At 40.8% G+C, this 17,415-nt stretch overlaps 1 protein-coding gene across 1 annotated transcript; it reads right to left on the bottom strand.

Annotated features, from left to right (window-relative positions):
- On the bottom strand, nucleotides 1-16,302 carry p4ha3 (prolyl 4-hydroxylase, alpha polypeptide III). The gene is made up of 13 exons (XM_030744647.1): nucleotides 16,033-16,302; nucleotides 15,046-15,200; nucleotides 14,692-14,915; nucleotides 9,465-9,614; nucleotides 9,339-9,390; nucleotides 9,106-9,263; nucleotides 7,206-7,382; nucleotides 5,276-5,340; nucleotides 4,981-5,140; nucleotides 4,820-4,882; nucleotides 4,332-4,400; nucleotides 3,174-3,270; nucleotides 1-2,664 (listed from the first exon to the last, which is right to left on the bottom strand). The coding sequence occupies exons 1-13, from the start codon at nucleotides 16,203-16,205 to the stop codon at nucleotides 2,594-2,596; spliced, it is 1,614 nt and encodes a 537-aa protein (XP_030600507.1). The 5' UTR covers nucleotides 16,206-16,302; the 3' UTR covers nucleotides 1-2,593.
- Nucleotides 16,303-17,415: the final 1,113 nt, after the last annotated feature.

The following is a 17,415-nucleotide window of genomic DNA, read 5'->3' as shown; positions in this document are numbered from 1 at the left end:
TTAAATAATTGATGTGGAAAAACGACACAATTCAGCAATACCCCAAATGCAGCCTCACAAATGACTACACAATTGACAGCTGAACTGAACATGACCATCATCAAGGTCTGCTTGACATTTACACTGTGTTGTGCTGCATACAAAATTAATTAACAGTGTACAATATGCATCTCAAGTTTGAGGTTTTTAATACAGTGTGTAAGTAACATTTAACTAGTTGCTAGTTAACTAGTTGTAAACTTTTATTTTTTGCATCTCAAGCTTTGCATTGAAACGAGGACATGTTAAACTGTGTGAAATGCCTATCATGATTTACGTGCTACATAAATAGGAAAACTTTACTTGCAATAATTTTATTTTACTGGCACTAAAGTGTTTATCTTGTACCCAATGTCCAATACTCATTTAAAATAAATGCTGTAAAAAACAAACAAAAAAAAATGCACAAGTACAATTTCAACAATGCATCCAAAAATGTTTTCAAATTAAATATTCCACTGTGTGACAGCAGATTTTTTTTAAAAAAGCATGAAATTAATTTTACTTAAAAATAAAATATGCAATATAAATTATTGCAAAACCTTACATTTAATAACACCACCATAGAAATTTCAATAAAGTGGACAAAACACAAACATTACATTAATGCCACTCAGCTGTCTACCAGCAGAGGGAAGCCCTGCTCTCTGAGTCGCTGATACAAAGCCTCTCACTAACACCAGCCTGTAATGAGTTTTTTCTATTTTTTGAACCTGAGTTCAAAAAAACCTGTGATTTACTTTTACTGCTCAGCTGATCTGCATTTTTTTTTTTTTTTTTGTGCAAACTCACTGACTCTTTGAAAAGCAATCAGCTGGTTCTTAAGTTAGAAAGATAAATAAAAGGTCCAAAAGGGTTTGTGTTATGAGGCGCAGAATTCCTGTGTGCTCCTGACAATGTGCCGAGGAAGATCTATTCATGACCTGATGTTATGACCTCCAGTTATGCGTGCTTAAATACTTTGGACTTTATGCTTGCAGAGCAGAAGTCCCTCTGCAGCCGTATTTGCTGTGGAAACAGTGAGGGACCAGTGAGAATGTACGAATATCTGCAGATCAAAGCTGCTTTACTTCCAAAAAAACACTATGATTTATGTTAAAATAGAGTAGTAAAAGGATTACTTTAAATCACTCTGATTTATGAGTTCATTTTGCTTGACTGAACAAAAAGAACCTTTAATTCAATTAGGAAAGAAATATGGTTTTCATAGGTGATAAAAGGAATCCAAATATCTAATCTGACTAGTAGCTACAGTGTTTTTATCAATACAGCAGTATTTGGTCATTCTTTAAATAAACTTGGTTTCTAAGATTGTTACACTTTGAGTGTTTCATGTCAATTACACGTAACAAAGTTTTTTCATTTACCTGCTGTTGTAATTTCATAGGTGCAACAAAACAGTTGGAAAAGAGCTTCAGAGCAGCAGAGTCGCTCTATCCATCATCTCCCTGGGAAAATAATCCTGCTCTTTACTGTGCATGCAGGAATGTGAAACAGGCTCGCTGATATACTTGGACTGTTGTGAGCAAAGGTGTTACTGAGCGATTCCTGCCACTCAAGCAGTAGGATGTCTCCAAACTGTCACATACATCCAGGCCTGATGTTTTTCTTATAGTGAATTTCAGCACTGTGCATGACCCACCTCACTCTGTTTTGCGATGGGTTATGACCTACTTAGACACTCACGTCTGAGTGGTATGCACACAGGATCGCCTGTGCGAGCTTACACAGGCTCCAAGATTAATGAAGACCAGAATCTGTAGCTGAGCTCTCTCCCCTCGCTGGTTCATTTGTTCCATGAGACAGTTAAATCAAACCAAATTCAAAGAGTCTCCCACAGACAGCAATGACCGCATTGTTCAGTCAGCTGGGAATACACAGGCACATTCACAATGACTGGTTCCTTTGATACACTGGCACCAGTCTGAAGCTCAAGCCTGATGACATTAATCTCTGATGACTCAGATTTTAACCAGATTTTGTCCTCAACCCTAACGAACACTGTTCTGTATCTCCTGAAGAGATATCTGTTCTTCAACACCTTTAAACTTAATGGATATTTTTAGATTTCTTCTGATTCCTTCTGAGATACTAAATATCTTTGCTAATTTGGTATTTACATATTTAAAAAAAATACGATAATCATATATTGGCTTGTAATAGGAGATCTGTGAGTGTGGCCAGTGTAGGAACAGGGGCTGCATAAAATTAAAGCTGGCAGGAGGTAAACAGCCTTGCACAGTGTATTAAAGCCAGCACAGTGTGTGAAGGCAGAGGCCCCTGTCTGCAAGAACTGGCCAGAAAGAGCTTTTCGACTTTTGGGGGGGCTGACTGCCAGATGCCCTGCTCCTCCTCCTCGTCCATGTCCACTGCAGCAGCTGTATGCTTCAGGATCCCTGGGGCTGCGATCGCAGATGCAAGCTTCCCCTTTATGGCTCTCACCTCCCTTGCTTGTGCATCAACTTTCTCATTGCCTTCTTTGCTCTGCCTGCAAATGTGCCTCAACATTGTAAAGGCTTGCACTCCAAAGGGGCCCAACAATGGCTCCACCCACTCACTCTTCAGGATTCAGGCTGCAGCGATGTTGGAACTCTTGACCATACTCATGGATCCATTTGTTTGCCACTGGAACACATAGATAGGACAAAATCATGTTAAATGATCTTCTACAGAAAAAAAAAACAAAAAACAGAATCACTAAAAGGTTTTTTTTTTTTTTTGCTGTTGCACATTTAAAATTTTTGAGTAATCGTGCTTGGAAAGTATAGCCTTGAGGTTAATATTTGATGATAAATATGGCTGCTTAAAAACACACACACACACACACACACACACACACACCTTCACTAACTGCTTCTGCAGCTGCTTTGCAATGATTAATATCTTTCTGTTAGCTTAACTGGGTCTCAAATACACGTGTGATGGCCTGGTTCCAAGCAGCAGCAGATGTTTAGATTCCAAGTGTCTGAACTGCACTCTGCCACATTTCTAAATGCCTAATGCAGCACAGATGTGCTTCAGCATATCAGGAAAACTGAACACTGGAGAAGTGATAATGACCGACTTACTATTTTCCATATTTACGTCACTTTTTGACAGCATTGTCACATCATAACGAGCCTGTTGAATCTTACCCCATTTGTCCCCAATAAGTACGGGGCAGCCAGCATGCAGAGTGTCGTCATCTCCGTCACCATTTCTGCGCAGGTTCCACCAGAAGATAGCAGCTTTCTGTGACATGAAAAAATAAATCACTTTCAACTATGATCAGTAAATATCAATTATTTGAAGTACTCAATATGTTGCATTGTCTTCTTAATTTTTTGGTCTATAAAATTTGACCCCTGAGGTGAGGGTATTCATCTCAGTTCAATTTAAACAGCACCAGGTTACAACAACAGTCTTCTCAACAAGAAACTGATGTTTACAGGCTCACCATATATAACCAGGTTCACCAATGAGAGTAACAAGAAGACAAAAAATAAAAGTGCACAGGATTCAGTGGCTGTGTTATGTTGTGGGGGATGATCTGCTTCCATGGCTCACTTGTCCTCTTAAATGGAAGGTCTGCAAATCGGTACAAAGTTATTCTGAATGATCTTGTTTATCCTGTGATGGGAGCGGCCTCTTTCAGGAGGACAGTGCTACACATCCTGGGAATCACTGAAAGGTTTAATGGGCGTGAAACTGCTTTAAATCGTGCCATGGCCTTCGCAGTTACCACAGTAAACCTAATTTAAAACCTGTGGTAGATTTCGACTGCCATGCTGGACGGGTCTCCCCACCACCATAATCAAAACACCAAAGGAGGAAATTTCTTTTTAAAGAGTAGTTTCATCCCTTCGGTGGACTTCCAGAGGCTTGAAGAATCAATGCCAAGGTGCACTGAATGTGCTCACACTGTGGCCCAGTGCTTTACTTAGAAAAACTATGTTGGTGTTTAATTTGTGCATAAGAGCTCTTTCAGTTATTTTATTTTATCTTTTTCTAAAGTTCGGACAGGAAATGAGTTCTAATTAAAAGAAAGGTTAAAGGTGAAACCCCAGGAATGGCCTGTGAAACCCTCCACTGCAGCGCATTTATCAACCAGAAAACCATATGTACCAAAACAAAAAACACCTTCCACTGACTTTACAAAAGGGGTAAATGAATCTCCAGGATATTGTTTGACTTTTAACATTTTGTTAACACCAGACAATGTGTGTGAGATTCAGCTATTTAAACTAGCCAAAAATGAAATGAATAAAATGAAATGAAAAGAAAAGACACTAAGATATTAGCAGCGTATTTACCTCCACAACAGGAACACTGAAGTTGGCGTAAATGAACGCTGTGGACCCACCTGCCTCAACGGGGCTGAGCTGTGGAAAAGGACATTCCTTCAGAGTTGTGTCTTGAGCTTATGTGCTCGTGTTATGAAAAGCCACTCTGTCTGCTGCACTGTTTGAAAACTCATTCTTTTTCAATCAGCACCTTATTCTGAGCAAGAAGCACACCAGAAGGAAAAAATGGGTTACATGAACACAAATGAAGGGCGGATAAGAAGTTGACTGTCTAAAATATTAGAGTTTGTGGCGTGACAGAATATCTCCAACGTGTAAATGTAGCTGCTGTTGTCAGAGTTTCTCAGGCTCGCTGTCCAAGTTGGCCAGGTCTCGCAGCACTTGTGGCAAATGCCAGATGTGTTTGTTTTTAATTTAGACTTTTGGAGAGCTGAGAGAGAACTGCTTGACTTCTATCTGGGTCATGCAGGGTCAATAGATGGTTCGACTTTACTCACATATATCATAAAAGTTGCCACCCGATTCCCAGTTTTCAGCTTGAACACAGGACTTGAAGGTGACTGTTTTAACAGGAGTGCAAACAGACGTTAGAAAGGCAATAAAAGTACCCACAGTTACAGTGAAAATAACAGCCAATCAACCAACACAATTAACTTACAGTAGCATGATCAAAATGAGGTTCATAGTGGCCCCCAATCCCGTAATTCACCACTTGGAGGTACTCGCCGGATGGATGCTTCACGTTTAGACCTGTGAGCAGTGAGATCCTCTGGTCCAACTTCCCAACAATAGACTGTGATGAGCCCTTCAACCATGCACTAAAAGTAAAATATATTGATATATAAAATAATACTATAATTTAAAAGGAATATCAGTTGCATGCTGCAGGTTTACTGCTAAATTTGTTTTTATTGATATGGCACTAGAAGAGTAACAACAGGTGTTGTTTGTACCTCTTGCTGATCCGATAGTCTGCTGTTGCTTGTTTCTCTCCAGCTGCCACTACAGATCTCCTCAGCTTGTGAGCAAAGACAGAAAACAGCATCTTATGTTTGTGAACATTATAGAAGCCAAACTTTAATGCGTCTAATCAGGTTGGGCTTGTATTAATCCTTAAGGTGTAAAGTGACGCAGGTATTTTTCTTGATTGCAAATCAGAAGAAGTGATGCGGAGGACATGCTCACAGACACCAGTATAAAGTTTCATTATGTCTTACAGCACAACTTGAGGAAAAACCACTGCAAAGTCTGGAGAGGAGTTTGAGGAAGTGCAGATACTTGTGTAAACCACACCAGCGTCTGCTGTTTTCATGAATGTTTTCCAGTTTTCAACAACAGGTACACACAAGCCATCTCCACACAGAGAATCAGTAATAAAATATTCTGCTCAATACATATAAACAAGAAAACCTATAAAACAATCTGTTAAATGACTTGTATTCTGGGATCCAGCAACAGCAAAATTAAACCATGCTCTAATCCCACTCTGTTCCAAACTAATACCATACCATGGGCCTGTTTTCAATCAGCCCACAAGCTGACACAATGATGAAATAAGTACAGGGGTTTCTATCTGAGCAAAATATGGAAAACCCACTGAACAATGCCAAAACCTCACTGAAACTATAGGGGCAGCAAATGTGCTATCCCACCAAATATTTCTTGAAGTAACTACCTCAGCAGACTGTGAGGAGCTCTGATGATGAGCCACTGAAGCAAAGTTTGACCTTTAAATAGAAATTAAAGCTCAGCCATTGCGGACGGAACATTTACCAGCCGACGTCTGTCGGATTATTTGGACTGTTTGAGGAATTCAGCCAAGTTTTCCTTGTAATATATCCCCCCCCTTTCCCTTAAGCCCTGCTAAATGTTTGGAAGCAGACTAACTCCTCCTCCATATGATCCCTCCAGGATCTTCCCAGTAGAAAGAGTCTGGCTTAGACCCCAGCAGTCAGGGGGCTTTTGCAACACACCTGCACAGTCTAGATTCAAGACCTCGAAGCACTTATCTTTGGCAGGTCAAAGAAAGATCAGCAACAAGTACTAAAATTAAAACCATCATTATGACCTACATCTCTATTCAGAGCTTTTTATTACATGTGTATTGTAATTAGATTCCCACTACACATGCATTAATCTGTAAACAATATTTAACTCTTCTAAAGGTCAAGGTGTACCTAATCTGAATAACTTTGCATACTGACTGTTTATAATAGTTTAGCATTTGTTTGAGGATGATGGTATGCATGAAGAAAATCAAGAAAATATATCTCAAAAGTTAGTCGGGTTACTCAGAATCTTTATCTGTTGTTAATAAATGCTCCAAAGGACAAAAACTCTCAGTAGCAACAGAAAATTATACTATACTGCATACTATACTATAATGAGTTACGTCAATCAGAGCTAATTTCAGTAGACAATAGTCTGCTATGAGAAGCCACATGCACAGGGAATTTATTCATAAGAATATAAAAAATGAGGATGCTCCAGTTAAAAAAATGCATTGATTTAGTCTGTTTGAAAGTCTATTACATCCTTCAGCCTGAAAGTCTGAAAGTCACAAAAACTTAATGTGACTTTACAAAGTAAGAAAGTGTTCAGAGTTTCTGTTGCACAGCTGATTTGAACAGACTTAAACAGGCTCTCCTGAATTCCTGTTGCCAAGAACACATTTCACAGCTTCACATTTTGTGAGTCCCATATGGGAAAACTGTTTCTTGACAAAATGCTGCAAAACACGGGATAACAAAACCAGTCGAAGATCTGATTGAATTAACTAAAAAAAAAAAAAAAGCATAGATTATTAAGATTTTTTCTTAATTCCTACAAAGCTGACTTATTGAAGACATGTGGGTTGTTTGACCACATGTGATGAGCACTCACTCCTGGCTGGGCGAGCCGCTTGACGTCTTCAGCCTCTGCGTCAGTGATGAAGTTGTGGTAAAGGACCACATACGGCTGCAGGCTCAGCACCTCACGTCTCGCGGGCATCAACATCAGCGCAGGATTGTCGTTGGCGAAGTAGTCGCAGAAAAGTTGGGGATTTGCAAAATGCGTGCGCTGTAAGAACAGACAGGCATCTGAAGTCTATTAAGAAGCTCAAAACGAGGATATTCATCTACAGTTACTCATAATGGTTCTTTCACCACACAAAAGCAGGAAAACAATTATGACATTTAGAGTAATTACGGGCCTTTTTAAAGCCAAGAAAACATTTTGCAAACATGAAAATATTTAATTTAAATGGAGTTGTTTGACTATGTTAGGGGCGAGGCTAGCATGAGATGGATTCATGTGTTTTTGGACAAACATTAATGATCCTCAGAGAATGAAGTCAACTCATATGACTGAGATTTTCCTCTATAACTGCTGACAGTTTTATGACTGTTGGATGAATTGGTATAGAAAGTCATAATTTTTTTTTTTTGTAAATTCTTGGACTCCACTGGAGTAGCCTTGAATGATTCACAGTTTAAAACAATCCCTTGGTGCAGGCCCTCAGTTCATCCTCTTTGTGAAAAAGACTGATTTTCTGCCCCTCATAAACAGAGGTTTGAAAAGCAAACCTCTGCACTCAGCCGCATGTGTATGCTTCACATGACGATATAAGAATTTTGACTCTCATTGGCATAACAATGTGACATATGCTGACCTAGTTATTTGGATCATTGACCATATGAAAATAAAAATGCACAACAGCAAATAAAGACCTGTATAATATGTTGACTTTATAAACTAATTCGAGGATTTATTTGACAATTACTTTTAAACAAATTTAAATATGGCGTAATGATCAGCCTCTTTGTTTGGTGCAAGTTACCATAGACTCCATACCAAAAAATTCGATTTTAAAGAGTTATTAAAAGAAAATGAAAAAACCCTGCTTTGTTTAAGCAAAGTGTATCCACGAACAGTGTACATCCAGGAATAGTAAACTCACTGTAGGATACCTCGTGCACAGATCCGTTCCTCCGTGCACACGTGCTCCGTTGTGCAAGGAGGAACAGGATGAGCACTGCCAGAGCTACAAAATGACCTTCAGCGGGCCACTGGTGTGAATGTTTCTAACCAAACAATCAGAAACAGACTTCATGAGGGAGGCCTGAGACCACTGCAGCCTAGGCAACGGCACCCTGACTGCCATTAGGTATCAGGATGAAATCCTTGGACCCACTGTCAGACCCTGCGCTGGTGCAGCGAGTCCTGGGTTCCTCCTGGTGTATGACAATGCCCGGCCTCATGTGATGAGACTATGCAGGCCGTTCCTCGAGGATAAAGGAATTGATACCACTGATTGGCCCCCACGCTCACCTCACTTAAATCCAATAGAACACGTCAGGAAGACATTATGTTTCAGTCCATCTACTGCAAGGTTGCACCTCAGATTGTCCAGGACCTCAGTGATGCCCTGGTCCAGATCTGAGAGGATATCGCCCAACACACCATCCGTCGTCTCATTAGGAGCATGCCCCGATGTTATCAGGCATGCACAGGAGCATGCCTGATGCTATAATATGAGTTTTTGCAATGAAAATTTGGCAGAATGGACTACCCTACCATATCATTTTTTCACTTTGATTTTCAGGGTGTCTTGTGAATTCAGTCCTCTGTGTCATTTTCATTTCCATCAAATGATGTGGTATCCATTCATTTCAAACACATTACCCAGTCCATATCAGTATAGATACCCAGCACAATTTTTTTTTTTTCCCCATTGAGATCTGACGTGTTTTCAAAGAGTTCATTTAATTTTTTTTTTTTTTTTTTTGAACATGTATAATACCTGAGAGCCTTGAATCTGGCAGAGTCTCTCGTAAGTGTCCCTGGTCCTTAAATACCTAGAAGAGGGTCTCCTCAACCCATTGCCTCTGGGTGGACCAGCAGCCACCAGCAGCTTCTCATATTTCTCAACGTTCTGCAGAACTCTTCCATTCATCGGATCTGAGAAAGAAAATGTGTAAATAGTCAGTGAAGGTTCACACTGCTCACTGAGGGAAGGGGTTTTAAGAGACTTACTGTGATGCAGTAACTCCTGAGACAGACTCAGAGCGTAGGAGACGTTTCCTGTCTGAAACGATGAGAGGAATTCAGGGCAATCTAAATCATGAATCTTGCGAATTTCCTAAATGTCTTCCTACTTACTTTAAAGTGAGAGAAGGCAAGGTGATCCAGAGCGTCCTCCAAAGTCCCTTCATTCTCGGGGCTCCACTCCCCGCCTGCTCCCCTGAAAAGGCGCACAGACTCCTCCAGCCACTGCACCGAGTGATAATAGTCTTCTTGTTCATAGGCCACCTGTTTACAGTAACAGAAAAATAAATAGCATTTGGCAATTGTCTAGAACTGAAGAACCAAATGCTATGTGCATTTTGGCCAGAATTTGTTAGGTTTTGTGGTTGGAGGGATGACTCCAGTAAGGATCATCATGTTAATAACTCAGAGTCAGCAGCCAGAATCAGACAGTTTCTTCTATCACAGCAATCAGCTGTCATGTGTTTGCTGTTGTGACGTGCTGGATTCTGGAGGCTGTTGGCCGAGCCATTTGAGCTACTTCAGCTTCACTTGAATTTATTTCTTTTGGGTTTATTGGGTTAGGATCTTGTTTCATTTTTGCACATCTCACCCATCCTTTTTCTTAGTGTTTACTCTTCTCTGTGTCCTGTGCTGCATTGTCTGCATCATCCTCGGTTCTATATGTGCTCCTTAATTGCTTTCCTTTGTTCTTTTTCCACACCTAAGGTATGACTCCTTTTGTGACCCTGATCAGTTTTACCTGTCAGTTAGCTCCCTTTGTGTTTATAGTCCTGTCTCCCCCTCAGCTTCAGTCCATCTGTTCACCCATCTGTGTTGATTCCTTGTCTTCCTGCACATTCGGTTTTTGTTTAGTTCATCCTTTTATCCTGTGAGTATTATGTAGCAGTTTATGTTCTACAGCTGCCCTCAAGGCCCAGTTTCAAAACTGAAACCTGTAATCAAAACTCCGATAAACTCACCAAACTAAAATAAATTATTTCCTTCTTTTTGCTTTCAAAGATTCAGTTTGTCCTTCTTGAGGGTGATCCTAAATCAAGACATTTCATTGAAAGATAGAAAGATACGTTCTGCATCAATTGAGGGCAAATAAATGAAGAAACACATGCAACTTTAATATCGTGGCTTTTTTTGTTTGTTTTGTTTTAATCATAAATATTTGATTGTAGTTTGAAATAAAATAAAACTGTTTTATGTATTTATTATAAATGATGCCTCACAGCCCTCCCGCAGTACCTGCAGGGCTCATACTTTGGGAGCTATTGCTCTACAGGAAGTGTCATTAAAGATATCTGCTCTGTCCTGCATTTGGATCCCACATACATATTGAGAAGCTCTGTGAAATCTGATAAACTACCACAAACTGGTGTCAGCTGACAGATTGGAATGGGAAAAAAAATCTGGGGTGCAGAATTAATAAATAAATTTGCCAGGCCTTTGCAGCCTGAGTCTCAGCAGTGCCTGAAGCGAGCAGATAGAAGGATAAGCCGCCTACATAAGCCTACTCTACATTATGAGTAGGCTTATATTTTACACAGGGGTGTGTCCTTGCAGCAAATATCTATTTGTATTATGGAAGTGCAATACTAAAGTGCAGTATTTTTAGATTTTGAAAGTCACAAACACTGATTACAGTCTACTTTACTTGGTTTCAACGCAGTTTAGGAGCTGACCTGACTTTATAAAGTGGGTGCTGACTAAAGGCTTGACAGAAACTGGGTGGCAGGAGGCTCCTCCCACCATAGATCATATCCACAGCCACAACTCCCTGTGTGCCATTTAAGCCCAACAAACACACACAGAAGCTCACCAACTAATTAGACACGCTGACTTGATCCAACACAGGTTTACAACCACTTGTCAGCATTTCAGTCTTTAATTTAAGATCAGTTAGTCTTAACAAAAATAACCTAAAGAGCAAATGAATATGTAAAAATACTCAGCTGGTGAGGTAATGAGCCTGAGGGAAGCATCAGCTCACAATTACACCTTAAAGAGCCCAAGGCTTTAAATCACTGAAACTGACACACACAAAATTGTGTTAACAAACCCTGCTGGTTCTGAGGAGCAGCTACATAAAAGCACATGCTGCTCTTTTACTGACAGCTGCCTTAACCCAAGCATTCCTGTTTACAGAGTGTCTCGTGTAATCTCAGCCTTGGTACAAGTGAAGGCAAGCTCTGCTCTTTGCTTTACTGCAGCATGAGATAATGTCTTTTCCACACAAGAGTATGTCTCCCCCACACAGTGCCCTGCCCTTACACATCATCACTGTATGAAAACAGTGGAATTTATTGTTGGGTTAATCTCTTCTTTTCCCCATCTATAGAATATTATATTTGTCTTCACATGAAAAGAATTCCCAGCCATGCAATGGAAAGAATCCCACTTTTCCAGTCAGGGTTCCCACCACAGAATTACTTACAAGTCTGGGATAAAACTACTGCAGCCCTTTGGAATGGGCTGTTAATCAGAGAGGGAAATTTTCAGAGCAGCAACTTCCAAATATGTTAATTTCTTTCAGTGAGTGCTTGTACCTTATTTTACAGCTGTTCCAGAAAGAAGACAGATGTTTACTCTCACCACTTTTCCTTTGTGCGTTTAGGAAATACAGAGTTGGTACAAGTGCTCAAGTCTTCTACACCGCTTCTATTTTATGCTTCACCACATTTTAGCTGGCTACTTTTATCTAACAGCTATATATATTTTTAAGAGAAAAAGATAATTCTGCATTGTTAAAGATTAAAACACGATTCTTTCTTATGCCCTTAAACGAAAGTTTCCAGTTCATTTTCAGCTTTTCATATAATTTACCCATTGAAGTTACACTAGGGCTGCTTTAAGTGATGGGTGGCTGCTGCCAACATAAACAGCTAAAGTGGATAGTTATCTGCTAGACGTCACTTCCACTAATTCAAGTCTCAACTTTGTTTCTGGTATTGATTTTGGAGGATTTTACTGCAGTAATCTGACAAATAATGTGGTTTGCTCTGTGTTTAATTGCACTAACAGCCTGCCAAGTAATCTGTGCTCCACTTTTTTTGGTATTTCGATGTTTGCAACTTCTCATGCACATATTTTCACTTCTGTTTCCAAAAAAAACCCAAGATGGAGTTGGTCAAAATGCCAGACTTACAGCTTTAAACCTTTGAGTGATGTCATGGTGACTGCATTCATCTTTTATATAATCTAGGGTTGTTATTAGTTTCATCAATGAGTGCTCTCTCTCAGACATTTGGTAAAGATTACTTTTTGATCAAAAGCATAAAACTTTCAAAGACAGATAAGACCAAATTCTGAATATAAATTTGTGTAGTAGTAAAAGACCGTATTTACCAACACATGAAGCATATCAGGACCACTCAGTGCCCAGCCCCAGAGGCTTTTCAACATGAAAAAATTGTGTGGCAGCCCAGTTCATTTTGCCAAAATTTCTTTGCAGTAACTCAGAATGGTACTCAGCAGTTTGTATGGTCCCCATGTGCTTGTATGCATTCCTGACAATGTCGGGGCATGCTCCTACACAGCGGATGGTGTCCTGGAGGATCTTCTACCAGATCCGGATCAGGACATCACTGAGCTCATGAACAGTCTGAGGTGCAACCTGGTGTTGTCGTATGGACAGAAACAATGTCCCAGAGGTGTTCTATAGGATTCAGGTCAGGCAAGCGTGGGGGCCAGTCAATGGTATTAATTCCTTCATCATCCAGGAACTGCCTGCATACTCTCTCCACATGAGGTCAGGCATTGTCACACACCAGGAGGAAGTCAGGATCCATTGCACCAGCATAGCATCTAACATTGGGTCCAAGAACTTCATCCCAATACCTAATGGCTGTCAGCATGTGGTTGCCTAACCTGCAGAGGTCTGTGTATCCCCTCCATAGATATGTCTCCCCAGACCATCACTGACCCACCACCAAACCAGCCAAGCTGAATGTTACAGGCAGCATTAACATTCTCCACGGCTTCTCCAGACCCTTTCGTGTCTGTCACATGTTCTCAGGGTGAACCTGCTCTCGTCTGTGAAAATCACAGGGTGGACTTGCCAATTCTGGTATTCTATGGCAAATGCTTTTTGGGCTCTACAGAGTCAGACAGTGAGCACAGGGCCCACTAGAGGACGTTGGGTCCTCAGGCCACCCTCATGAAGTTTGTTTCTGATTGTTTGGTCAGGGACATTCTTACCAGTGGCCTGCTGGAGGTCATTTTGTAGCTCTGGCAGTGCTCATCCTGTTCCTCCTTGCATATGGAGCAGATACCAGTCCTGCTGATGGGTTAAGGACTTTCTGTTGCCCTGTGCAGCTTTTCTAAAGCAACTGACTATTTCCTGGAATCTCCTCCATGCTCTTGAGACTGTGCTGGGAGACAGCAAACCTTCTGGAAATGGACTATCTGCAACCTCTGTAGAGTCCAGGTGTCGCCTCATGCTACCAGTAGCAACACTGACCCGACCCAAATGCAAAACTAGTGAAAAAACTGTCAGAAAAGATCATGAGGGGAAAAAAGTGTCAGTAGACTCCACCTGTAAAACCATTCCTGTTTTGGGATTTGTCTCATTGTTGTGCACCTGTTGTTAATTTCATTAACACCAAAGCAAATGAAAGTGATAAACAGCCCCCTCTGCTACTTAATGGACCAGATCAATATCCCATATTTCTCCCATATTGGCTTCTCTTCATTGGCTCCCTGTTAAATACAGAATTGAATTTAAAATCCTTCTTACATATAAAGTCTTGAATAATCAGGCCCCATCTTATCCTAAAGACCTTATAGTACCGTATGACCCCAACAGAGCACTTCGCTCTCAGACTGCTGGCTTACTTGTGGTTCCTAGGATACTTAAGAGTAGAATGGGAGGCAGAGCCTTCAGCTTTCAGGCCCCTCTTCTGTGGAACCAGCTCCCAGCTTGGATTCAGGAGACAGACACCCTCTCTATTTTTAAGATTAGGCTTAAAACTTTCTTTTTTGATCACGCTTATAGTTAGGGCTGGATCAGGTGACCCTGAACCTTCCCTTAGTTATGCTGCAATAGGCCTAGGCTGCTCTTCCCATGATGCACTGTTTCTTTGTCATTCACCTCTGTTCACTTTGTTTATACACCACTCTGCATTTAATCATTTGTTATTAATCTCTGGCTCTCTTCCACAGTTTGTGTTTTGCCCTGCCTCTCTCCCCTCACCCCAACTAGTCGCAGCAGATGACTGCCCCTCCCTGAGGCTGGTTATACTTACATTTTTACTGATATTTCTGTTCTTTTACACATAGAACTGTGTTTTTTTTCTAAAGTACATTTTCCTACCTGTGCAAAGGGAGTCAAGGAAAGTAATGTTTTCAGTACCTTCCCAACCAGAAAGCAGTCATCACCAGACAGCGGGACAGACACTGCAGGCATGTAGACATCAAAAGGCTCGCCATTAGTGACTCTCTGGAAGCGACCCCTTACGAGGCTGGAAACTTGCAGAGCATACACATCCTGCAGCCTCATCAGCCCCTTAGCGGCCCCCTGGAGATCTTCCACTTTGGGTAGATCAGCCTCTTCCTCCTCGTAACTGGACCTGAGGGCTGGACAGCAGAGGGGTAAAAAGGTGAATGGGATGGGGGGGTTGGGTTGTGACAGCAAAGAAGAGGCAAGGGGAGGTGGATGTTTAGTCATCACCACCAGATGTGTCTGTGCAGGAGGCAGTGAGGCAACCTTGCAGGTTCTCGGGGGCTTCGTTGCTGTAGACCACGTTCAGCCACTCTGAATGAAGGCGTTTGATCAGGGTGAAAGCCACCAGAGGGTTGACCATTGCAGTCGCTGGGCCTTTGTAAAGATCTTTGTGCAGGTCAGACACTTTGGCATAAAAACTGTGTGAAGATACACTTTTGTTAAACAGGGTCTTCAGAGGGGAAATAATAAAAACTCAGTGATTAAATTGGCATTGGAGAGCACATTATTTGCATCAGAACAAAGAAACTTAAGGAAAAGTTAATAAAGCTTAGAAATTCTAGAAGATTAGAAATTAAGCATTAAAGCTGCACCTGCAAGTCGTCGATGGACTGTTCAGCTAAGAATAAATTAGATTTTTAGACTGAATTAAGGAAACCTGCAGCTCATATAAGTGTAACAATAAAAGCAAGCATTTTCCAGCTCCAGTGCTGTAAATATCCACCATATCCACCACAATAAAGGCATTCTATTCTATTCTATTCATTCTATTCTATTCTAGTCAAGCTACTGTTTGAAACGTCATGGCTAAAAAGGCTCCTCCATAAAATTAGAGGCGCTTCCACAGCGAAACAGATGAGTTATTTGCAAATTAGTGGGAACTGACATGGTAAGCGATCCTGCCTTCAACACGGTGAAATAAAGCTGTAAAAAAATTTTATCTAATTTTCAGTGTAGTTCAGTGATTTCATATATACGAGGTTTATTCACGCGCAGCAAGAATCTAATAATGGGATCACCTCACATCTTCAAAGCGTAGTCTATTACTATTTGCTGTGTTTGCGCAGCCGCTCCCGGATTATAATACGGTATATTCACCAACAGTGGATTAAACACTCAAAACAGCCACCAATAACTGCGTTTTTTTTTCTTTTATTCTGCTTTACCTAAACATAAAAATAAATCAGATATGTTCTAACATGCAACTCTTGTAAACTTCTTATAATAAAGTCTGTTTCCAGTGTTACTCACCGTTTGATGTCCTCCAGCCTCTCCAGCTCGTGGTCAATGTAAGTTCTCAGGTAATCGATCAGCTTCCGTTCAACACTGATTGCCTGCTTTACGTTCTGCAGCGACGTGTACATTTCCCCCCCTGCTACACTCAGGAGACTCCACAGAAAGCAAACAAACACAGGAAACTTCATCTCCGAACAGAAACTCTGTCCTCTCTTCTTCAGCAGATTCCCTGGGCTCTTAATTGCTCCGCTCAGTTTTCGTTAGCAGCACTGATGGGCTTCAGGATTTGCAGCAGGCATCTCATCTGATCTGAGATCAGCTCTCGCCCTCTGTTTATCATATCTGCCCCCTGGATTCATTCCCAGCAATTAGTTTGCGCTCATGCGCTCAACAATAACAGATTTATGGGGTTGTTATAGACGCGGTTTGTGATTAAATTAAGTGTTCATTCAGTTTGAGCAGTGTGCATTAAGTCATGTATTTGCTATATTTAGTTCAATTTTACTTCCAAGTGAATGTTTTAAAATGTGCAATTAAACGAAATGATTTGCTTTTACAAGAGAATAGATATCGAGTTTGGAGTCACAGCGACATCTGCAGGACAAAGCTCTGCACAACAGCCAAGCTGCAGCAACAGGAGAGATTCCTAAAAGATGGGCAGCGCCTCCCCTGGTGGTGACAGGTACTCCATTTGGACCTTGAGAGGTATTTAGTCCACCCTCCCATCCATCCATTCTCTTCCGTTTATCCTATTCAGGGTCACGGAGGGGCTGGAGCCTATCCCAGCTATCATAGGGCAAAAAGCACGGTGAACCCTGTACAGGTCGCATTTGTAATAGATTAATTGAAAATATAAATTTTGAAAGATGGCAGCTGCTGATGGGTGACCTGCCTACAGCGATCTAAGCAGGGTCCATCCAAAAGGGAAAAGCATGGTGGGTTTCAACTCTCCCAAGCAATGCTTAGGATAGTTTTTAAGAACTGTTTCTTAGTTTATACAAGCATGAATACTTTTTTTTATATCCATATTCTTCTTTAAAACACACACACACACACACACAAAACAATAAACAATTTTTTTCACTTGTTTTTTTCTGGGTCACGGCATGATTATGTCGCAAAATGTATGTATCACTGTGATGTGAATGACAGACTAAACTGATGAATTAATAATGGTTTCATTATTTAACCAAGTCTCACTTCAGTGTTACTTCACTGTTACTTCAGTGTCAACCAAGTTTGACACTGAAGTAAAGGATTTATTGAAATATTTGGCCTAAATTTTAAAAGGGAGTCAAACCAAATACAACAAAGCTCAGAGATGTTTGATTAATTTATTTATTGCAAAGACCACTTCAGTAGTGTGATATGAAGTTTTTATTATCATGTTATTTTTAG

The sequence above is a fragment of the Archocentrus centrarchus genome, chromosome 13, assembly GCF_007364275.1.
Source record: "Archocentrus centrarchus isolate MPI-CPG fArcCen1 chromosome 13, fArcCen1, whole genome shotgun sequence".
Taxonomy (NCBI): Eukaryota; Metazoa; Chordata; class Actinopteri; order Cichliformes; family Cichlidae; genus Archocentrus; species Archocentrus centrarchus.
Note: the sequence above shows the minus strand (reverse complement) of the source record. Positions and strands in the feature narration are given on the sequence as shown.